Below are 17,059 nucleotides of genomic sequence, written 5' to 3'. Positions count from 1 at the left end.
AGAAGGCCGTGTCTGTGTGTATATATCTGTATATATCTCTCTCGCAGACATTAAGGAGCATGTGAGGCAGAGAAGGTCGTGTCTGTGTGTGTATATCTGTATATATCTCTCTCACAGGCATTAAGGAGCATGTGAGGCAGAGAGGGCCGTGTCTGTGTATATATCTGTATATATCTCTCTCGCAGACATTAAGGAGCATGTGAAGCAGAGAGGGCCGTGTCTGTGTGTATATATCTGTATATATCTCTCTCGCAGACATTAAGGAGCATGTGAAGCAGAGAGGGCCGTGTCTGTGTGTATATATCTGTATATATCTCTCACAGACATTAAGGAGCATGTGAAGCAGATAGAGAAGGCCGTGTCTGTGTGTATATATCTGTATATATCTCTCTCGCAGACATTAAGGAGCATGTGAAGCAGATAGAGAAGGCCGTGTCTGTGTGTATATATCTGTATATATCTCTCTCGCAGACATTAAGGAGCATGTGAGGCAGAGAAGGTCATGTCTGTGTGTGTATATCTGTATATATCTCTCTCGCAGACATTAAGGAGCATGTGAAGCAGAGAGGGCCGTGTCTATGTGTATATATCTGTATATATCTCTCTCGCAGACATTAAGGAGCATGTGAAGCAGAGAGGGCCGTGTCTATGTGTATATATCTGTATATATCTCTCACAGACATTAAGGAGCATGTGAGGCAGATAGGAGGGCCGTGTCTTTGTATATATCTGTATATATCTCTCTCGCAGACATTAAGGAGCATGTGAAGCAGGGAGGGCCGTGTCTGTGTGTATATATCTGTATATATCTCTCGCAGACATTAAGGAGCATGTGAAGCAGAGAGGGCCGTGTCTGTGTGTATATATCTGTATATATCTCTCACAGACATTAAGGAGCATGTGAGGCAGATAGAGAAGGCCGTGTCTGTGTGTATATATCTGTATATATCTCTCTCGCAGACATTAAGGAGCATGTTGAAGCAGATAGAGAAGGCAGTGTCCGGGAAGGAGCCGCGCTTCGTCCTGCGAGCCCTGCGTGCTCTCCCCTCCACCTCCCGCAGACTCAACCCTTACGTGCTACACAAGGCCATCAATGGCTTCTTCACCTCCAACCCGGCCACACGTGACCTCCTGCTGGGCTTCCTGGAGGAGGTGAGGGGACCCGCGGGGGGATAATAGAAGTGACCACTTGCACCTACTGCACGGAAACTTCTGTTCAAGTCAGTGGACATTTTCATCCAATAGTCACTGATCTCTCTCTCCCCCTCTCCTCCCTCCCTCCTCTCTCCTTCCCCCCCTCTCTCTCCTCCCTCCCCCCTCTCTCCTTCCCCCCTCTCTCCTTCCCCCCTCTCTCCTTCTCCCCTCTCTCCTTCCCCCCCTCTCTCCTTCCCCCCCTCCCTCTCTCTCCTTCCCTCCCCCCTCTCTCCTTCCCCCCTTCCCTCTCTCCTTCCCCCCCTCCCTCTCTCCTTCCCCCCCCCTCCCTCTCTCCTTCCCCCCCCCTCCCTCTCTCCTTCCCCCCCCTCTCTCTCCTTCCCCCCCCCTCTCTCCTTTCCCCCCCCCTCTCCTTTCCCCACCTCCCCTCTCTCTCCCCCTCCTCCCCCAGCTAATGGACACCGAGGGGGACGTGCAGTTTCGGCCTCGCACAGGGAAGGCCGCCGCTGCCCCCCTGCTCCCCGAAGTAGAAACGTATCTGCAGCTGTTGCTGGTCATTCATCTGATGAACAGCAAGCGATATAAAGAGGTGAGAGCCGGGCCCCCGGGGGGGGGGGGGCAGGGTAACAGCGAGCGATGCACAGAGGTGAGAGCCGGGCCCCGGGGGGAGGAGGAGCCATTCTTACAGGAGCCTCATGGCCTCCTCTCCCCCCCTTCCCCTACTCATGGGCTACTCTCCCTCCCCCCCCCCCCTCATGGGCTCCTCTCCCCCCCTCCCAGGCTCAGAAGGTGTCGGACGATCTGATGCAGAAGATTATCCCCCAGAACCGCCGGTCGCTGGACCTGGTGGTGGCAAAGTGTTACTATTACCACTCGCGGATCTACGAGTTCCTCAACAAGCTGGACGAAGTCAGGAGGTGAGTGCCGGGCTCAAACCTCGCCCCCTCCCTCCCCCTCCCCTCCCTCCCCACCCCTCCCCTCCCCCACCCCTCCCCTCCCTCCCCCTCCCCTCCCTCCCCCCCCTTCCTTCCCCCCCCTCCCCTCCTTCCTCCCCACCTCCCCCCCTCCCTCCCCCTCCTCGCGCCCCTCCCCCCCTCCCCTCCCGCCCCCAGGCAGGCCCGCTTTGGCAGTGAAGGGGTTACCGGTGCTCCCTCGCCAGAGGAGCTGATAACGTAACGAGCGCCGGCGCGTCTCCCCCCGCAGCTTCCTGCACGCGCGGCTGCGCACGGCCACGCTCGACACGACCGACGCGACGACAGGCCACGCTGCTCAACCTGCTGCTCAGGAATTACCTGCACTACAACCTGTACGACCAGGCCGAGAAACTGGTGTCCAAGTCCGTGTTCCCCGAGCTGGCCAACAACAACGAGTGGGCCCGCTACCTGTACTACACAGGTGAGAGGGGGGGGGGTACCAGTGCTATACAGGTGAGTGGGGGGCTACCTGTACTACACAGGTGAGAGGGGGGCTACCTGTACTACACAGGTGAGAGGGGGGCTACCTGTACTACACAGGTGAGAGGGGGGCTACCTGTACTACACAGGTGAGAGGGGGCTACCTGTACTATACAGGTGAGAGGGGGGGTACCTGTACTACACAGGTGAGAGGGGGTACCTGTGCTGTACAGGGGAGAGGGGGGGTACCTGTGCTATACAGGGGGAGAATGGGTGTCCCAAGAGGTCCAAAACGGAGCACAGCAATAGCAAGGAGTGGGGCCACAAACCAGAAAAAAGGGTTAAAAAATAGTTTATTCATGACAAGTGAGGGGTACAGGGTAACTCTGACGCGTTTCGGGAACAAGTCCCTTTGTCAAAGAGTTAACTCTTTGACAAAGGGACTTGTTCCCGAACGCGTCAGAGTTACCTTACCCGTTCACTCCACATGGTCATGTTAGTTTTGCAGGCTGCTTTATGGGGAGGGTAGGCATGACCATTATGATATATATATATATATATATATATATATATATATATATATATATATATATATATATGTCACCACCCCATAGACACCTATGCATTGTTTTTACTGACTGAGTTTAGATAAACAGGTTTCAAGAAAGTCTCACATAGCTCTGATTATAGCTCATTCCCAATGGGTGATTCACAAGTGAACATTATTACACTGATGCTATGGTGTTATTGAGCCCTGATTCTGGGACTGGTTCCCTCAAACCTTACGTTATATACAGGGGGGAGGACTATACAAGTTCCTTACAGTGACTCCTGCAGTACTGAGGTACCGATACTCCTGAGTGTTTGATCGCTAACTCCCGGTTCTCACTCAGGTCGGATTAAATCCATCAGCTGGAGTATTCGGAGGCGAGGAGGACCCTAACCAACGCCCTGAGAAAAGCCCCCCAGCACACCGCAGTGGGGTTCAAACAGACGGTGAGCGAGCACTCACCCTCCCACTGCAAGCGAGACCGTGAGGCAGAGCGAGCCCTCACACTGCAAGCGAGACCGCGGGGCTGAGCGAGCACTCGCCCTTACACTGCAAGCGAGAGACCGCGGGGCTCTGCGAGCACTCACCCTCACACTGCAAGCGAGAGACCGCGGGGCTGTGTGAGCACTCGCCCTCACACTGCAAGCGAGACCGCAAGGCAGAGCGAGCCCTCACACTGCAAGCGAGAGACCGCGGGCTGTGAGCACTCGCCCTCACACTGCAAGCGAGACCGCAAGGCAGAGCGAGCCCTCACACTGCAAGCGAGAGACCGCGGGGCTGTGTGAGCACTCACACTGCAAGCGAGAGACCGCGGGGCTGAGCGAGCACTCGCCCTCACACTGCAAGCGAGAGACTGCGGGGCTGAGCGAGCACTCGCACTGCAATCGAGAGACTGCGGGGCTGTGCGAGCACTCACCCTCACACTGCAAGCGAGACCGCGGGGCTGTGCGAGCACTCACCCTCACACTGCAAGCGAGAGACCGCGGGGCTGTGCGAGCACTCGCCCTCACACGGCAAGGGAGACCGCGGGGCTGAGCGAGCACTCACACTGCAAGCGAGAGACCGCGGGGCTGTGCGAGCACTCACCCTCACACTGCAATCGAGAGACTGCGGGGCTGTGCGAGCACTCGCCCTCACACTGCAAGCGAGACCGCGGGGCTGTGTGAGCACTCACCCTCACACTGCAAGCGAGACCGCGGGGCTGAGCGAGCACTCGCCCTCACACTGCAAGTGAGACCGCGGGGCTGAGCGAGCACTCACCCTCACACTGCAAGCGAGACCGCGGGGCTGAGCGAGCACTCGCCCTCACACTGCAAGCGAGACCGCGGGGCTGAGCGAGCACTCACCCTCACACTGCAAGCGAGACCGCGGGGCTGTGCGAGCACTCGCCCTCACACTGCAAGCGAGACCGCGGGGCTGAGCGAGCACTCGCACTGCAATCGAGAGACCGCGGGGCTGTGCGAGCACTCACCCTCACACTGCAAGCGAGACCGCGGGGCTGTGCGAGCACTCACCCTCACACTGCAAGCGAGACCGCGGGGCTGAGCGAGCACTCGCACTGCAAGCGAGAGACCGCGGGGCTGAGCATGCACTCACCCTCACACTGCAAGCGAGACCGCGGGGCTGAGCGAGCACTCACACTGCAAGTGAGACCGCGGGGCTGTGCGAGCACTCACCCTCACACTGCAAGCGAGACCGCGGGGCTGAGCGAGCACTCACACTGCAAGTGAGACCGTGGGGCTGAGCGAGCACTCGCACTGCAAGCGAGACCGCGGGGCTGAGCGAGCACTCACTGCAAGTGAGACCACGGGGCTGAGCGAGCACTCGTACTGCAAGTGAGACCGCGGGACTGAGCGAGCACTCGCGCACTGCAAGTGAGGCCCGCGGGGCTGAGCAAGCACTCGCACTGCAAGTGAGACCGCGGGGCTGAGCGAGCACTCGCACTGCAAGTGAGACCGCGGGGCTGAGCGAGCACTCGCACTGCAAGTGAGACCGCGGGGCTGAGCGAGCACTCGCACTGCAAGTGAGACCGCGGGGCTGAGCGAGCACTCACACTGCAAGTGAGGCCGCGGGGCTGAGCAAGCACTCGCACTGCAAGCGAGACCGCGGGGCTGAGCGAGCACTCGCACTGCAAGTGAGGCCGCGGGGCTGAGCGAGCACTCGCACTGCAAGTGAGACCGCGGGGCTGAGCGAACACTCGCACTGCAAGTGAGACCACGGGGCTGAGCGAGCACTCACTGCAAGTGAGGCCGCGGGGCTGAGTGAGCACTCACACTGCAAGTGAGACCGCGGGGCTGAGCGAGCACTCACTGCAGGTGAGACCACGGGGATGAGCAAGCACTCGCACTGCAAGTGAGACCGCGGGGCTGAGCAAGCACTCGCACTGCAAGCGAGACCGCGGGGCTGTGCGAGCACTCACACTGCAAGTGAGGGCCGCGGGGCTGAGCGAGCACTCACACCAAGTGAGGCCGCGGGGCTGAGCGAGCACTCACACCAAGTGAGGCCGCGGGGCTGAGCGAGCACTCGCACTGCAAGTGAGATCGCGGGGCTGAGCGAGCACTCACACTGCAAGTGAGACCGCGGGGATGTGCGAGCACTCGCACTGCAAGTGAGACCGCGGGGCTGAGCGAGCACTCGCACTGCAAGTGAGACCGCGGGGCTGAGCGAGCACTCACACTGCAAGTGAGACCGCGGGGCTGAGCGAGTACTCGCACTGCAAGTGAGACCGCGGGGCTGAGCGAGCACTCGCACTGCAAGTGAGACCGCGGGGCTGAGCGAGCACTCACACTGCAAGTGAGACCACGGGGATGTGCGAGCACTCACACCAAGTGAGGCCGCGGGGGCTGAGCGAGCACTCGCACTGCAAGTGAGGCCGCGGGGCTGAGCGAGCACTCGCACTGCAAGTGAGACCGCGGGGCCTGAGCGCGCACTCGCACTGCAAGTGAGGCCGCGGGGCTGAGCGAGCACTCGCACTGCAAGCGGAAACTCCACTTGCCTCTCTCCCCTGGCGTCCCGATGGCGGCGAGCGTAAGGAAACCGGGGGTGTCCACGTCCTGCACGTGGTGGCGGCCCCACGCCTGAGAGCCGGGCGCTCGGTACAGGAAGGGTTAAAGGGCCCCCCTGCTGATTGCCCCCCCAGCTGATTGCCCCCCCTCCCCAGCTGATTGCCGCCCCCTCCCCCCCAGCTGATTGCCCCCCCCAGCTGATTGCCCCCCCCCAGCTGATTGCCCCCCCCTCCCCAGCTGATTGCCCCCCCCTCCCCAGCTGATTGCCCCCCCCTCCCCAGCTGATTGCCCCCCCCTCCCCAGCTGATTGCCCCCCCCCCTCCCCAGCTGATTGCCCCCCCCCCTCCCCAGCTGATTGCCCCCCCCCCCTCCCCAGCTGAATTCCCCCCCCCCCTCCCCAGCTGATTGCCCCCCCCCCCTCCCCAGCTGATTGCCCCCCCCCCCTCCCCAGCTGATTGCCCCCCCCCTCCCCAGCTGATTGCCCCCCCCCTCCCCAGCTGATTGCCCCCCCCTCCCCAGCTGATTGCCCCCCCCCCCCCTCCCCAGCTGATTGCCCCCCCCCCTCCCCAGCTGATTGCCCCCCCCCCCAGCTGATTGCCCCCCCTCCCCCCCAGCTGATTGCCCCCCTCCCCCCCAGCTGATTGCCCCCCCTCCCCCCCAGCTGATTGCCCCCCCTCCCCCCCAGCTGATTGCCCCCCCTCCCCCCCAGCTGATTGCCCCCCCTCCCCCCCAGCTGATTGCCCCCCCTCTTGTGCGTCAGGTTCACAAGCTGCTGATCGTGGTGGAACTTCTCCTCGGGGAGATTCCGGACCGGCTGCAGTTCAGGCAACACTCCCTGAAGAGGTCGCTAATGCCTTACTTCCTGCTGACCCAAGGTGAGGCTCTTCCCTCCCCCCATACCCCACCCCCCTCCCCTTCCTCCTCCCTCCCCCCTCCCCTTCCTCCTCCCTCCCCCCCTCCCTTCCTCCTCCCACCCCCCCTCCCTTCCTCCTCCCTCCCCCCCTCCCTTCCACCTCCCTCCCCCCCTCCCTTCCTCCTCCCTCCCCCCCTCCCTTCCTCCTCCCCCCCTCCCTTCCTCCTCCCTCCCCCCCTCCCTCCTCCCTCCCCTCCTCCCTCCCCCCCTCCCTCCTCCCTCCCCTCCTCCCTCCCCCCCTCCCTTCTTCCTCCCTCCCCCCCTCCCTTCTTCCTCCCTCCCCCCCTCCCTTCTTCCTCCCTTCTTCCCCCCCTCCCTTCTTCCTCCCTCCCCCCCTCCCTTCTTCCTCCCTCCCCCCCTCCCTTCTTCCTCCCTCCCCCCCTCCCTTCTTCCTCCCTCCCCCCCCTCCCTTCTTCCTCCCTCCCCCCCCTCCCTTCTTCCTCCCTCCCCCCCCCTCCCTTCTTCCTCCCTTCTTCCTCCCTCCCCCCCTCCCTTCTTCCTCCCTCCCCCCCTCCCTTCTTCCTCCCTCCCCCCCTCCCTTCTTCCTCCCTCCCCCCCTCCCTTCTTCCTCCCTCCCCCCCTCCCTTCTTCCTCGGAGGACTTGTTCCACCTCCCAGGGGGATGTTTCTTGCTCATGTGATGAATAAATAGACTTATTATTATTTACCCCCCCCCCCCCCCCGGCCGTGCGCTGTTCTCTCTGTTTTACTTCCGGATCATCGCTGCGCGGTGGGCACGCCGCCATGACACCCCCCCATGCCTCCCCCAGGCTGGAGGGGTGGGTAAGGTTTTTCAATTGCTTATTTGGATGACTTATGGGTGAGTGCCAGCATTGTCACTTCCCTCCTATGAGGGGGCGTGGAGGAGATATTGTGACTGTCCCCCCCAGGAGAAGGGAAGTCGCACTTCCTGATCACTCGCAGGTCATATTTACCCGCTCCGAGCACCGTTATCACGCCGGAGGTTCAGGGGATCTAAGTTTGACAGTTTTTTCATGTTCGGAGCACCCATTCTCTATATATTACCCCATATAACCTGTTCCTATCACCCCATATAACCTGTTCCTATTACCCCATATAACCCCGCCCCCCCCCTCTTTGCGCAGCTGTCCGCACCGGGAATTTGGCGAAGTTTAACCTGGCGCTGGAGCAGTTCAGCGAGAAGTTCCAGGCGGACGGGACGTACACCCTCATCATCCGCCTGAGACACAACGTCATCAAGACGGGTAGGGGCGCCGCGTCTCCCGCCTGTACTGCGCCTCACAGCGTAGCGCCGCTTGGCACACATGGGCCTCCGTGGCGTGTCTCACGCCGCCCCCTTCTCTCCCCCCCCGCTGCAGGCGTCCGCATGATCAGTCTCTCCTACTCCCGCATCTCGCTGCCCGACATCGCGCAGAAGCTGCAGCTGGACAGCCCGGAGGACGCCGAGTTCATAGTCGCCAAAGTGAGCGCCGGCCTGAGACGCGTCATTCCCCGCCGCGCCTCCCCTGTCTCGGTCCCTGCCGCCGCGCCTCCCTCCTGATCCCCTCCCTTTAGGCCCCCGTGTGTGTTAGTGACACGTGTCTGTTTCCCAGGCTCCCCGTGTGTGTGTTAGTGACACGTGTCTGTATCCCAGGCTATCCGTGTGTGTTAGTGACACGTGTCTGTATCCCAGGCCGCCCCGTGTGTGTTAGTGACACGTGTCTGTATCCCAGGCTATCCGTGTGTGTTAGTGACACGTGTCTGTTTCCCAGGCTCCCCGTGTGTGTTAGTGACACGTGTCTGTATCCCAGGCTATCCGTGTGTGTTAGTGACACGTGTCTGTACCCCAGGCTCCCCGTGTGTGTTAGTGACACGTGTCTGTACCCCAGGCTATCCGTGTGTGTTAGTGACACGTGTCTGTATCCCAGGCCGCCCCGTGTGTGTTAGTGACACGTGTCTGTATCCCAGGCTATCCGTGTGTTAGTGACACGTGTCTGTATCCCAGGCTATCCGTGTGTGTTAGTGACACGTGTCTGTATCCCAGGCTATCCGTGTGTGTTAGTGACACGTGTCTGTACCCCAGGCTATCCGTGTGTGTTAGTGACACGTGTCTGTATCCCAGGCTATCCGTGTGTTAGTGACACGTGTCTGTATCCCAGGCTATCCGTGTGTTAGTGACACGTGTCTGTATCCCAGGCTATCCGTGTGTGTTAGTGACACGTGTCTGTTTCCCAGGCTATCCGTGTGTGTTAGTGACACGTGTCTGTACCCCAGGCTATCCGTGTGTGTTAGTGACACGTGTCTGTACCCCAGGCTATCCGTGTGTGTTAGTGACACGTGTCTGTATCCCAGGCTATCCGTGTGTGTTAGTGACACGTGTCTGTACCCCAGGCTCCCCGTGTGTGTTAGTGACACGTGTCTGTATCCCAGGCTATCCGTGTGTGTTAGTGACACGTGTCTGTACCCCAGGCTATCCGTGTGTGTTAGTGACACGTGTCTGTTTCCCAGGCTATCCGTGTGTGTTAGTGACACGTGTCTGTACCCCAGGCTATCCGTGTGTGTTAGTGACACGTGTCTGTTTCCCAGGCTATCCGTGTGTGTTAGTGACACGTGTCTGTATCCCAGGCTATCCGTGTGTGTTAGTGACACGTGTCTGTTTCCCAGGCTATCCGTGTGTGTTAGTGACACGTGTCTGTTTCCCAGGCTATCCGTGTGTGTTAGTGACACGTGTCTGTATCCCAGGCTATCCGTGTGTTAGTGACACGTGTCTGTATCCCAGGCTATCCGTGTGTGTTAGTGACACGTGTCTGTATCCCAGGCTATCCGTGTGTTAGTGACACGTGTCTGTATCCCAGGCTATCCGTGTGTTAGTGACACGTGTCTGTATCCCAGGCTATCCGTGTGTGTTAGTGACACGTGTCTGTATCCCAGGCTATCCGTGTGTTAGTGACACGTGTCTGTTTCCCAGGCTATCCGTGTGTTAGTGACACGTGTCTGTATCCCAGGCTATCCGTGTGTGTTAGTGACACGTGTCTGTACCCCAGGCCGCCCCGTGTGTGTTAGTGACACGTGTCTGTTTCCCAGGCTATCCGTGTGTGTTAGTGACACGTGTCTGTATCCCAGGCTATCCGTGTGTGTTAGTGACACGTGTCTGTTTCCCAGGCTATCCGTGTGTTAGTGACACGTGTCTGTATCCCAGGCTATCCGTGTGTGTTAGTGACACGTGTCTGTATCCCAGGCCGCCCCGTGTGTGTTAGTGACACGTGTCTGTATCCCAGGCTATCCGTGTGTGTTAGTGACACGTGTCTGTATCCCAGGCTCCCCGTGTGTGTTAGTGACACGTGTCTGTATCCCAGGCTATCCGTGTGTTAGTGACACATGTCTGTATCCCAGGCTATCCGTGTGTGTTAGTGACACGTGTCTGTATCCCAGGCTATCCGTGTGTGTTAGTGACACGTGTCTGTATCCCAGGCTATCCGTGTGTGTTAGTGACACGTGTCTGTATCCCAGGCTATCCGTGTGTTAGTGACACGTGTCTGTATCCCAGGCCGCCCCGTGTGTGTTAGTGACACGTGTCTGTATCCCAGGCTATCCGTGTGTTAGTGACACGTGTCTGTATCCCAGGCTATCCGTGTGTTAGTGACACGTGTCTGTATCCCAGGCTATCCGTGTGTGTTAGTGACACGTGTCTGTATCCCAGGCTATCCGTGTGTGTTAGTGACACGTGTCTGTATCCCAGGCTATCCGTGTGTTAGTGACACGTGTCTGTATCCCAGGCTATCCGTGTGTGTTAGTGACACGTGTCTGTATCCCAGGCTATCCGTGTGTGTTAGTGACACGTGTCTGTACCCCAGGCTATCCGTGTGTTAGTGACACGTGTCTGTATCCCAGGCTATCCGTGTGTTAGTGACACGTGTCTGTATCCCAGGCTATCCGTGTGTTAGTGACACGTGTCTGTATCCCAGGCTATCCGTGTGTGTTAGTGACACGTGTCTGTATCCCAGGCTATCCGTGTGTTAGTGACACGTGTCTGTATCCCAGGCTATCCGTGTGTTAGTGACACGTGTCTGTACCCCAGGCTATCCGTGTGTTAGTGACACGTGTCTGTATCCCAGGCTATCCGTGTGTTAGTGACACGTGTCTGTATCCCAGGCTATCCGTGTGTGTTAGTGACACGTGTCTGTACCCCAGGCTATCCGTGTGTGTTAGTGACACGTGTCTGTACCCCAGGCTATCCGTGTGTGTTAGTGACACGTGTCTGTACCCCAGGCTATCCGTGTGTGTTAGTGACACGTGTCTGTTTCCCAGGCTATCCGTGTGTGTTAGTGACACGTGTCTGTACCCCAGGCTATCCGTGTGTGTTAGTGACACGTGTCTGTTTCCCAGGCTATCCGTGTGTGTTAGTGACACGTGTCTGTTTCCCAGGCTATCCGTGTGTTAGTGACACGTGTCTGTTTCCCAGGCTCCCCGTGTGTGTTAGTGACACGTGTCTGTATCCCAGGCTATCCGTGTGTGTTAGTGACACGTGTCTGTACCCCAGGCTCCCCGTGTGTGTTAGTGACACGTGTCTGTACCCCAGGCTATCCGTGTGTGTTAGTGACACGTGTCTGTATCCCAGGCCGCCCCGTGTGTGTTAGTGACACGTGTCTGTATCCCAGGCTATCCGTGTGTTAGTGACACGTGTCTGTTTCCCAGGCTATCCGTGTGTGTTAGTGACACGTGTCTGTATCCCAGGCCGCCCCGTGTGTGTTAGTGACACGTGTCTGTATCCCAGGCTATCCGTGTGTGTTAGTGACACGTGTCTGTATCCCAGGCTATCCGTGTGTGTTAGTGACACGTGTCTGTATCCCAGGCTATCCGTGTGTTAGTGACACGTGTCTGTATCCCAGGCTATCCGTGTGTTAGTGACACGTGTCTGTATCCCAGGCTATCCGTGTGTGTTAGTGACACGTGTCTGTTTCCCAGGCTATCCGTGTGTGTTAGTGACACGTGTCTGTATCCCAGGCCGCCCCGTGTGTGTTAGTGACACGTGTCTGTATCCCAGGCCGCCCCGTGTGTGTTAGTGACACGTGTCTGTACCCCAGGCTATCCGTGTGTGTTAGTGACACGTGTCTGTTTCCAAGGCTATCCGTGTGTGTTAGTGACACGTGTCTGTATCCCAGGCCGCCCCGTGTGTGTTAGTGACACGTGTCTGTATCCCAGGCCGCCCCGTGTGTGTTAGTGACACGTGTCTGTACCCCAGGCTATCCGTGTGTGTTAGTGACACGTGTCTGTTTCCCAGGCTATCCGTGTGTGTTAGTGACACGTGTCTGTATCCCAGGCTATCCGTGTGTGTTAGTGACACGTGTCTGTTTCCCAGGCTATCCGTGTGTGTTAGTGACACGTGTCTGTATCCCAGGCTATCCGTGTGTTAGTGACACGTGTCTGTACCCCAGGCTATCCGTGTGTGTTAGTGACACGTGTCTGTATCCCAGGCTATCCGTGTGTGTTAGTGACACGTGTCTGTATCCCAGGCTATCCGTGTGTTAGTGACACGTGTCTGTACCCCAGGCTATCCGTGTGTGTTAGTGACACGTGTCTGTACCCCAGGCTATCCGTGTGTGTTAGTGACACGTGTCTGTACCCCAGGCTACCCGTGCGTGTTAGTGACACGTGTCTGTATCCCAGGCTATCCGTGACGGCGTGATCGAGGCCAGCATCAACCACGAGAAGGGGTACGTGCAGTCCAAGGAGATGATCGACATCTACTCCACGCGGGAGCCCCAGCTCGCCTTCCACCAGCGCATCTCCTTCTGCCTGGACATACACAACATGTCCGTCAAGGTAACCACACCCCTACTGTGCACGGAGAGGGGGGGGGTAACCATGTGCTGGCCGCGCGGCACTATCTGGGGGACGGAGGCCTGTATGAGCCCCGTTACTGCCTCTTACCGTGTTCTAAGACTCCCGTTTCCTCCCCAGGCGATGAGATTCCCTCCCAAATCTTACAACAAGGACCTGGAGTCTGCAGAGGTGAGGGGGGGGGGGGGGGGGTCTTTCCCGTGCTTAGTTACCGGAGTAATCCAACCTTTCACCCTTACACGGGGGGCGCCAGGACTCGCTGGTCTTGGACGGAAATAAAGGCCCCAAACTCCAGCCTTCCCCGGAGCAGAAGCTCGCGGCGTCCCCCCTGTGTGTGTATCTTTATACGGCGCTTTCCAGCCGTCGCACGCAGGGCGCCGTAGGAACAAGCGCGTAGACACGCGGGGGGAAAGCGCCTGCCCCGAAGCAACCTCATCACCGCGCTCCTTCTCTTCCCCAGGAACGCCGGGAGCGCGAGCAGCAGGATTTAGAGTTTGCTAAAGAAATGGCAGAAGACGACGATGACGGTTTTCCGTGACCTCCCCCCCTTCCCCGGACCCTACCCCCCATCCCCCTCCTGCCCTTCTCATGCTTTCTTTCTCATTGTTTTTTGGGGTTTCGGCCCTCCTCTGTGTCTGGCAGTAACGCCCTCCTCCCCTTACCCCCGTATCTGGATGTCCGTTCACGGAGAGAGAGGGGGTGGTAGGGTTTCCTAGACTCGATGTAAGGAGGCGAGATCGGAGCAGAACCCCCCCAACCCCCCACCCCCTGCTCAGGGGCCTGGGGGGAGGGGTATTATTGTGTTTGAGCAGGGGCGGACAACTCCAGCTCTCAAGGGCCAACAACAGGTCAGGCATGCCGGATAAACCCTGCTTCAGCACATGTAGCTCAGTGGAAGACTGCGCTGAAGCAGGGATGACCTGTTGGTGGCCCCTCAAGGACTGGAGTTGGCCACCTCTGTAGCAGGGCAATGCTACCTCACTAAGCACCTGGAGGGGTCTGTGACCGATGACCAGGCCACCTGGAGGGGTCTGTGACCAATGACCAGGCGGTCCTTCTCCTTTCTGACCCAGCTTCCGCTCAGAGGCCAGCACGAAGCTTTATACCAGTCCTGTCTGAAAGGGGTCTTCTTTAGGGCCGACACCCGCCAATGTTTTGCCGTGGTTACATGGAGCCCTTCAGACCATTTAACGCCCCCCCTCCCCGGTCACCTGCGCGGAACGGAAGCCATGTTGGTTTTTCTGCGACGTCCTGTTGGTCGGCCCCAGAATGCCTTTGGCTTCCCACGTCACCCTTCTCCTCGCCTCCCCTCAGTTTGTCCTACACACACAATGGTGGATTACTGGGGGGGAGGGGGGGGGCACACCGCGCCTAAGCCCATTATTTTAACATTTCCTGGAGATTAACACGCGTGTGCGTCTTCGGAGACCGCGTAAGCGCTGAAACCGGACCGCGTGGGTTTATTAGCGCTTAGAATGAATGGCCCCCGAGGCCGGGCTTTTTCCCCCTCGTTTGGAAGATATTACACCCGTGAATCTGCCGTGAGTTTGTGATTTTTGAATCTGCGTGTTGTACTTGGCGAGATAAACACGGACGTGTAAAACCAACGCCCCGCTGTGGCGGTCTCTGGCTCATCGATACGATAGCGCTGTGTCCGATATAATCTCGGGGGGGGGGGGGGGACCCCCCGACCCCCCATCAAACCAACTTCAAATATCCCAGAATAGGAAATGAACACGGGGTCTGTTCGGATTTTTAGACATGAACAAAATGTATTAACCAACCCCCCTCCCCCCCCCCCCCTAAAGGTCGGGTTTTCAGGCTATCCCTGCTTCAGCACAGGTGTGTCAATCTGAAGCAGGGACTGGTTGAGCCACTGGCGCTGAAGCAGGGGCTGATTGAGCTTCCTGTGCTGAAGCTGGGGCTGATTGAGCTTCCTGTGCTGAAGCTGGGATATCCTGAAAACCTGACCTGTTGGTGGTCTTCATGACGAGTTGGGACCCTCCCCCCCTCCCCCTCCCGTATTAACTCCTCTGCCCTGGCTTCCCGCAATGTATTGCTTCACTAAGGGTTAAGATTGGATCCCCCCCCCCCCTGTGACGCCGGCTCCGGGGGGGGGGGGGGTACCGGGCGCGGAGAGGAGAAACGGCCGGAAACCAATGAAAAAATAAAACTAAATAAAATAGATGGAAGTGTGATCGGCCGTCGTTTGGTTCTGTCTGTCTGTGTGTGCAACTCACAAAGCGGCCAGCGGGCGGCGCTGCGTCCCCACGCGCGGGGTGAGCGTCATTCAGCCACTTGGGAAAGGCGGGGGGGGGGGGGGCTGCTTAACCCCGCGCGCGTCCCCGAGACATTGCTGCCGTTCAGGCATTGGGGGGGGGGGGAGGTGCTGTGCTAAACTCTAGTCCTCAAGCCCAGCCCACCCTCTTAACAGGTCAGGTTTTCAGGACGTCCCTGCTTCAGCACAAGTGGGGGGGGGGGGGACTTGTGGACTGGAATTAAGCACCCCGTGGGTTAGGAACTCTGGGTCAGGTGGTCTTGGGGTGGGTGACTCCCCCCTTGCTGGCCAGCTAGCAGGATATTGTGGGTCAAGCCTCTCGTGAAAGGATCTCTCCCTCCCCTCTCTCTCCCCCCCCCCCCCCCCTCCTCCCCTCTCCCCCCCCCCCCCCTCCTCCCCTCTCCCCCCCCCCCCCCCCCTCCTCCCCTCTCCCCCCCCCCCCCCCCTCCTCCCCTCTCCCCCCCTCCTCCCCTCCCCCCCCCCCTCCTCCCCTCTCCCCCCCCCCTCCTCCGCTCTCCCCCCCCCCTCCTCCCCTCTCCCACCCCCCCTCCTCCCCTCTCCCACCCCCCCTCTTCCACCCCCTCCTCCCCTCTCCCACCCCCCTCCTCCCCTCTCCCACCCCCCTCCTCCCCTCTTCCACCCCCCCCTCCTCCCAAGTCTGACTTTAAATAATAAGTACAGGTGCCAAGATTTGGCAGCAACTCCCCAGATGTGGTGCCCCCCCCCCCCCCCCACCCCTCCCTTTAAACCGTGTCACTGGGGTGGGCTCTCGGAGGAGGGACTGGCCCTTTAAGTCCGGGCGAGGAGGTTTTCGCGTCTCCTGCCAAAAACAATGCGTGGCGTCACCTGGCAGTGGCGTGGGTATCCCTCCTGGCAGAGGGTGTGCAGCAAATTCCCCCAGCATGCATCAAAGGAGCAGGGGGGGGGGGTAATATAACAGCCCGGGGGGGAGGGGGGGGGGGACAATGGATTGTCAGATTACAGTAAAAAAAGGAAACGAGGGATGTGTCAGGGTGTGAAAGCCGTCACCGTCCCAAATAAGTACAGTGCTGCGTCCTGGCACGCTAATATCCTGTAGTAATGGGATTCCCCAGCTTGCGCTAACGGGTGTCCCGGAAACTGCTGACCCTGAGTGACCAAGCCTCCCAGAATGATGGGGTGACCCCCAACCCCTATCCCCCAAAGGATGGGCAGGTTGCACCTCCCTACGCGCCTCTGCGCTGTCTCCCTGCACACGGGTGCGTGTAAGACGTACGCAAGTCCTGCTATCACTTCCCGTTATATAGGGGCTGTACCGTCTCCCAAACCCGCAATCGTAATGTCGAATAGCACAATTTGCAGGACGCCGGACGCTTACGTGTATTATAATTTATTCCGTAGCGCGTGCGATAGGGCTGGGGGGGGGGGGCGGAAACCGTAAACTATCGAACGTTAACATACGGTGTTGCAGTAGGTAAGCGGGGCCCTGAGGTGCTTGCAATCTGAGCAAGGGGAAGGGGAAACGAGGGATAGGGGAGTAAGGAGGTTGGGGTGTATCGGCTTGTTATGAGGAGTTGGCGGAGGTGTGAGAGTGAGAGAACAGGTAATGTGTGTAAGGAGTTGGGGAAGCAGTAAGTGGGCGTGCGGAGGTGTGTGTGTGTGTGTGTGTGAGTGAGAGAACAGGTAATGTGTGTAAAGAGTTGGGGAAGCAGTAAGTGGGAGTGCGGAGGTGTGTGTGTGTGAGAGAGAGAGCAGGTAATGTGTGTAAGGAGTTGGGGAAGCAGTAAGTGGGAGTGCGGAGGTAGGTGTGTGTGTGTGTATAAGCAGTAAGTGGGTGTGCAGAGGTAGGTGTGTGTATATAAGCAGTAAGTGGGAGTGTGCGGAGGTAGGTGTGTGTGTATAAGCAGTAAGTGGGAGTGTGCGGAGGTAGGTGTGTGTGTATAAGCAGTAAGTGGGAGTGTGCAGAGGTAGGTGTGTGTGTATAAGC

At 58.9% G+C, this 17,059-nt stretch overlaps 1 protein-coding gene across 1 annotated transcript in view; it reads left to right on the top strand.

Annotated features, from left to right (window-relative positions):
- PSMD3 (proteasome 26S subunit, non-ATPase 3) overlaps positions 1 to 15,013 on the top strand; it is a 19,505-nt gene extending 4,492 nt beyond the window's left edge. Inside the window, 13 exon segments of the mRNA XM_075580408.1 lie at positions 332 to 429; positions 994 to 1,152; positions 1,604 to 1,741; positions 1,933 to 2,069; positions 2,356 to 2,406; positions 2,408 to 2,579; positions 3,459 to 3,542; positions 6,862 to 6,976; positions 8,120 to 8,239; positions 8,354 to 8,457; positions 12,642 to 12,797; positions 12,936 to 12,986; positions 13,276 to 15,013. Coding sequence (XP_075436523.1) covers positions 332 to 429; positions 994 to 1,152; positions 1,604 to 1,741; positions 1,933 to 2,069; positions 2,356 to 2,406; positions 2,408 to 2,579; positions 3,459 to 3,542; positions 6,862 to 6,976; positions 8,120 to 8,239; positions 8,354 to 8,457; positions 12,642 to 12,797; positions 12,936 to 12,986; positions 13,276 to 13,353 — 1,463 coding nt within the window. The 3' untranslated portion in view covers positions 13,354 to 15,013.
- Positions 15,014 to 17,059: the final 2,046 nt, after the last annotated feature.

The sequence above is a fragment of the Ascaphus truei genome, chromosome 23 (assembly GCF_040206685.1).
Source record: "Ascaphus truei isolate aAscTru1 chromosome 23, aAscTru1.hap1, whole genome shotgun sequence".
NCBI classification, from domain to species: Eukaryota; Metazoa; Chordata; class Amphibia; order Anura; family Ascaphidae; genus Ascaphus; species Ascaphus truei.
Note: the sequence above shows the minus strand (reverse complement) of the source record. Positions and strands in the feature narration are given on the sequence as shown.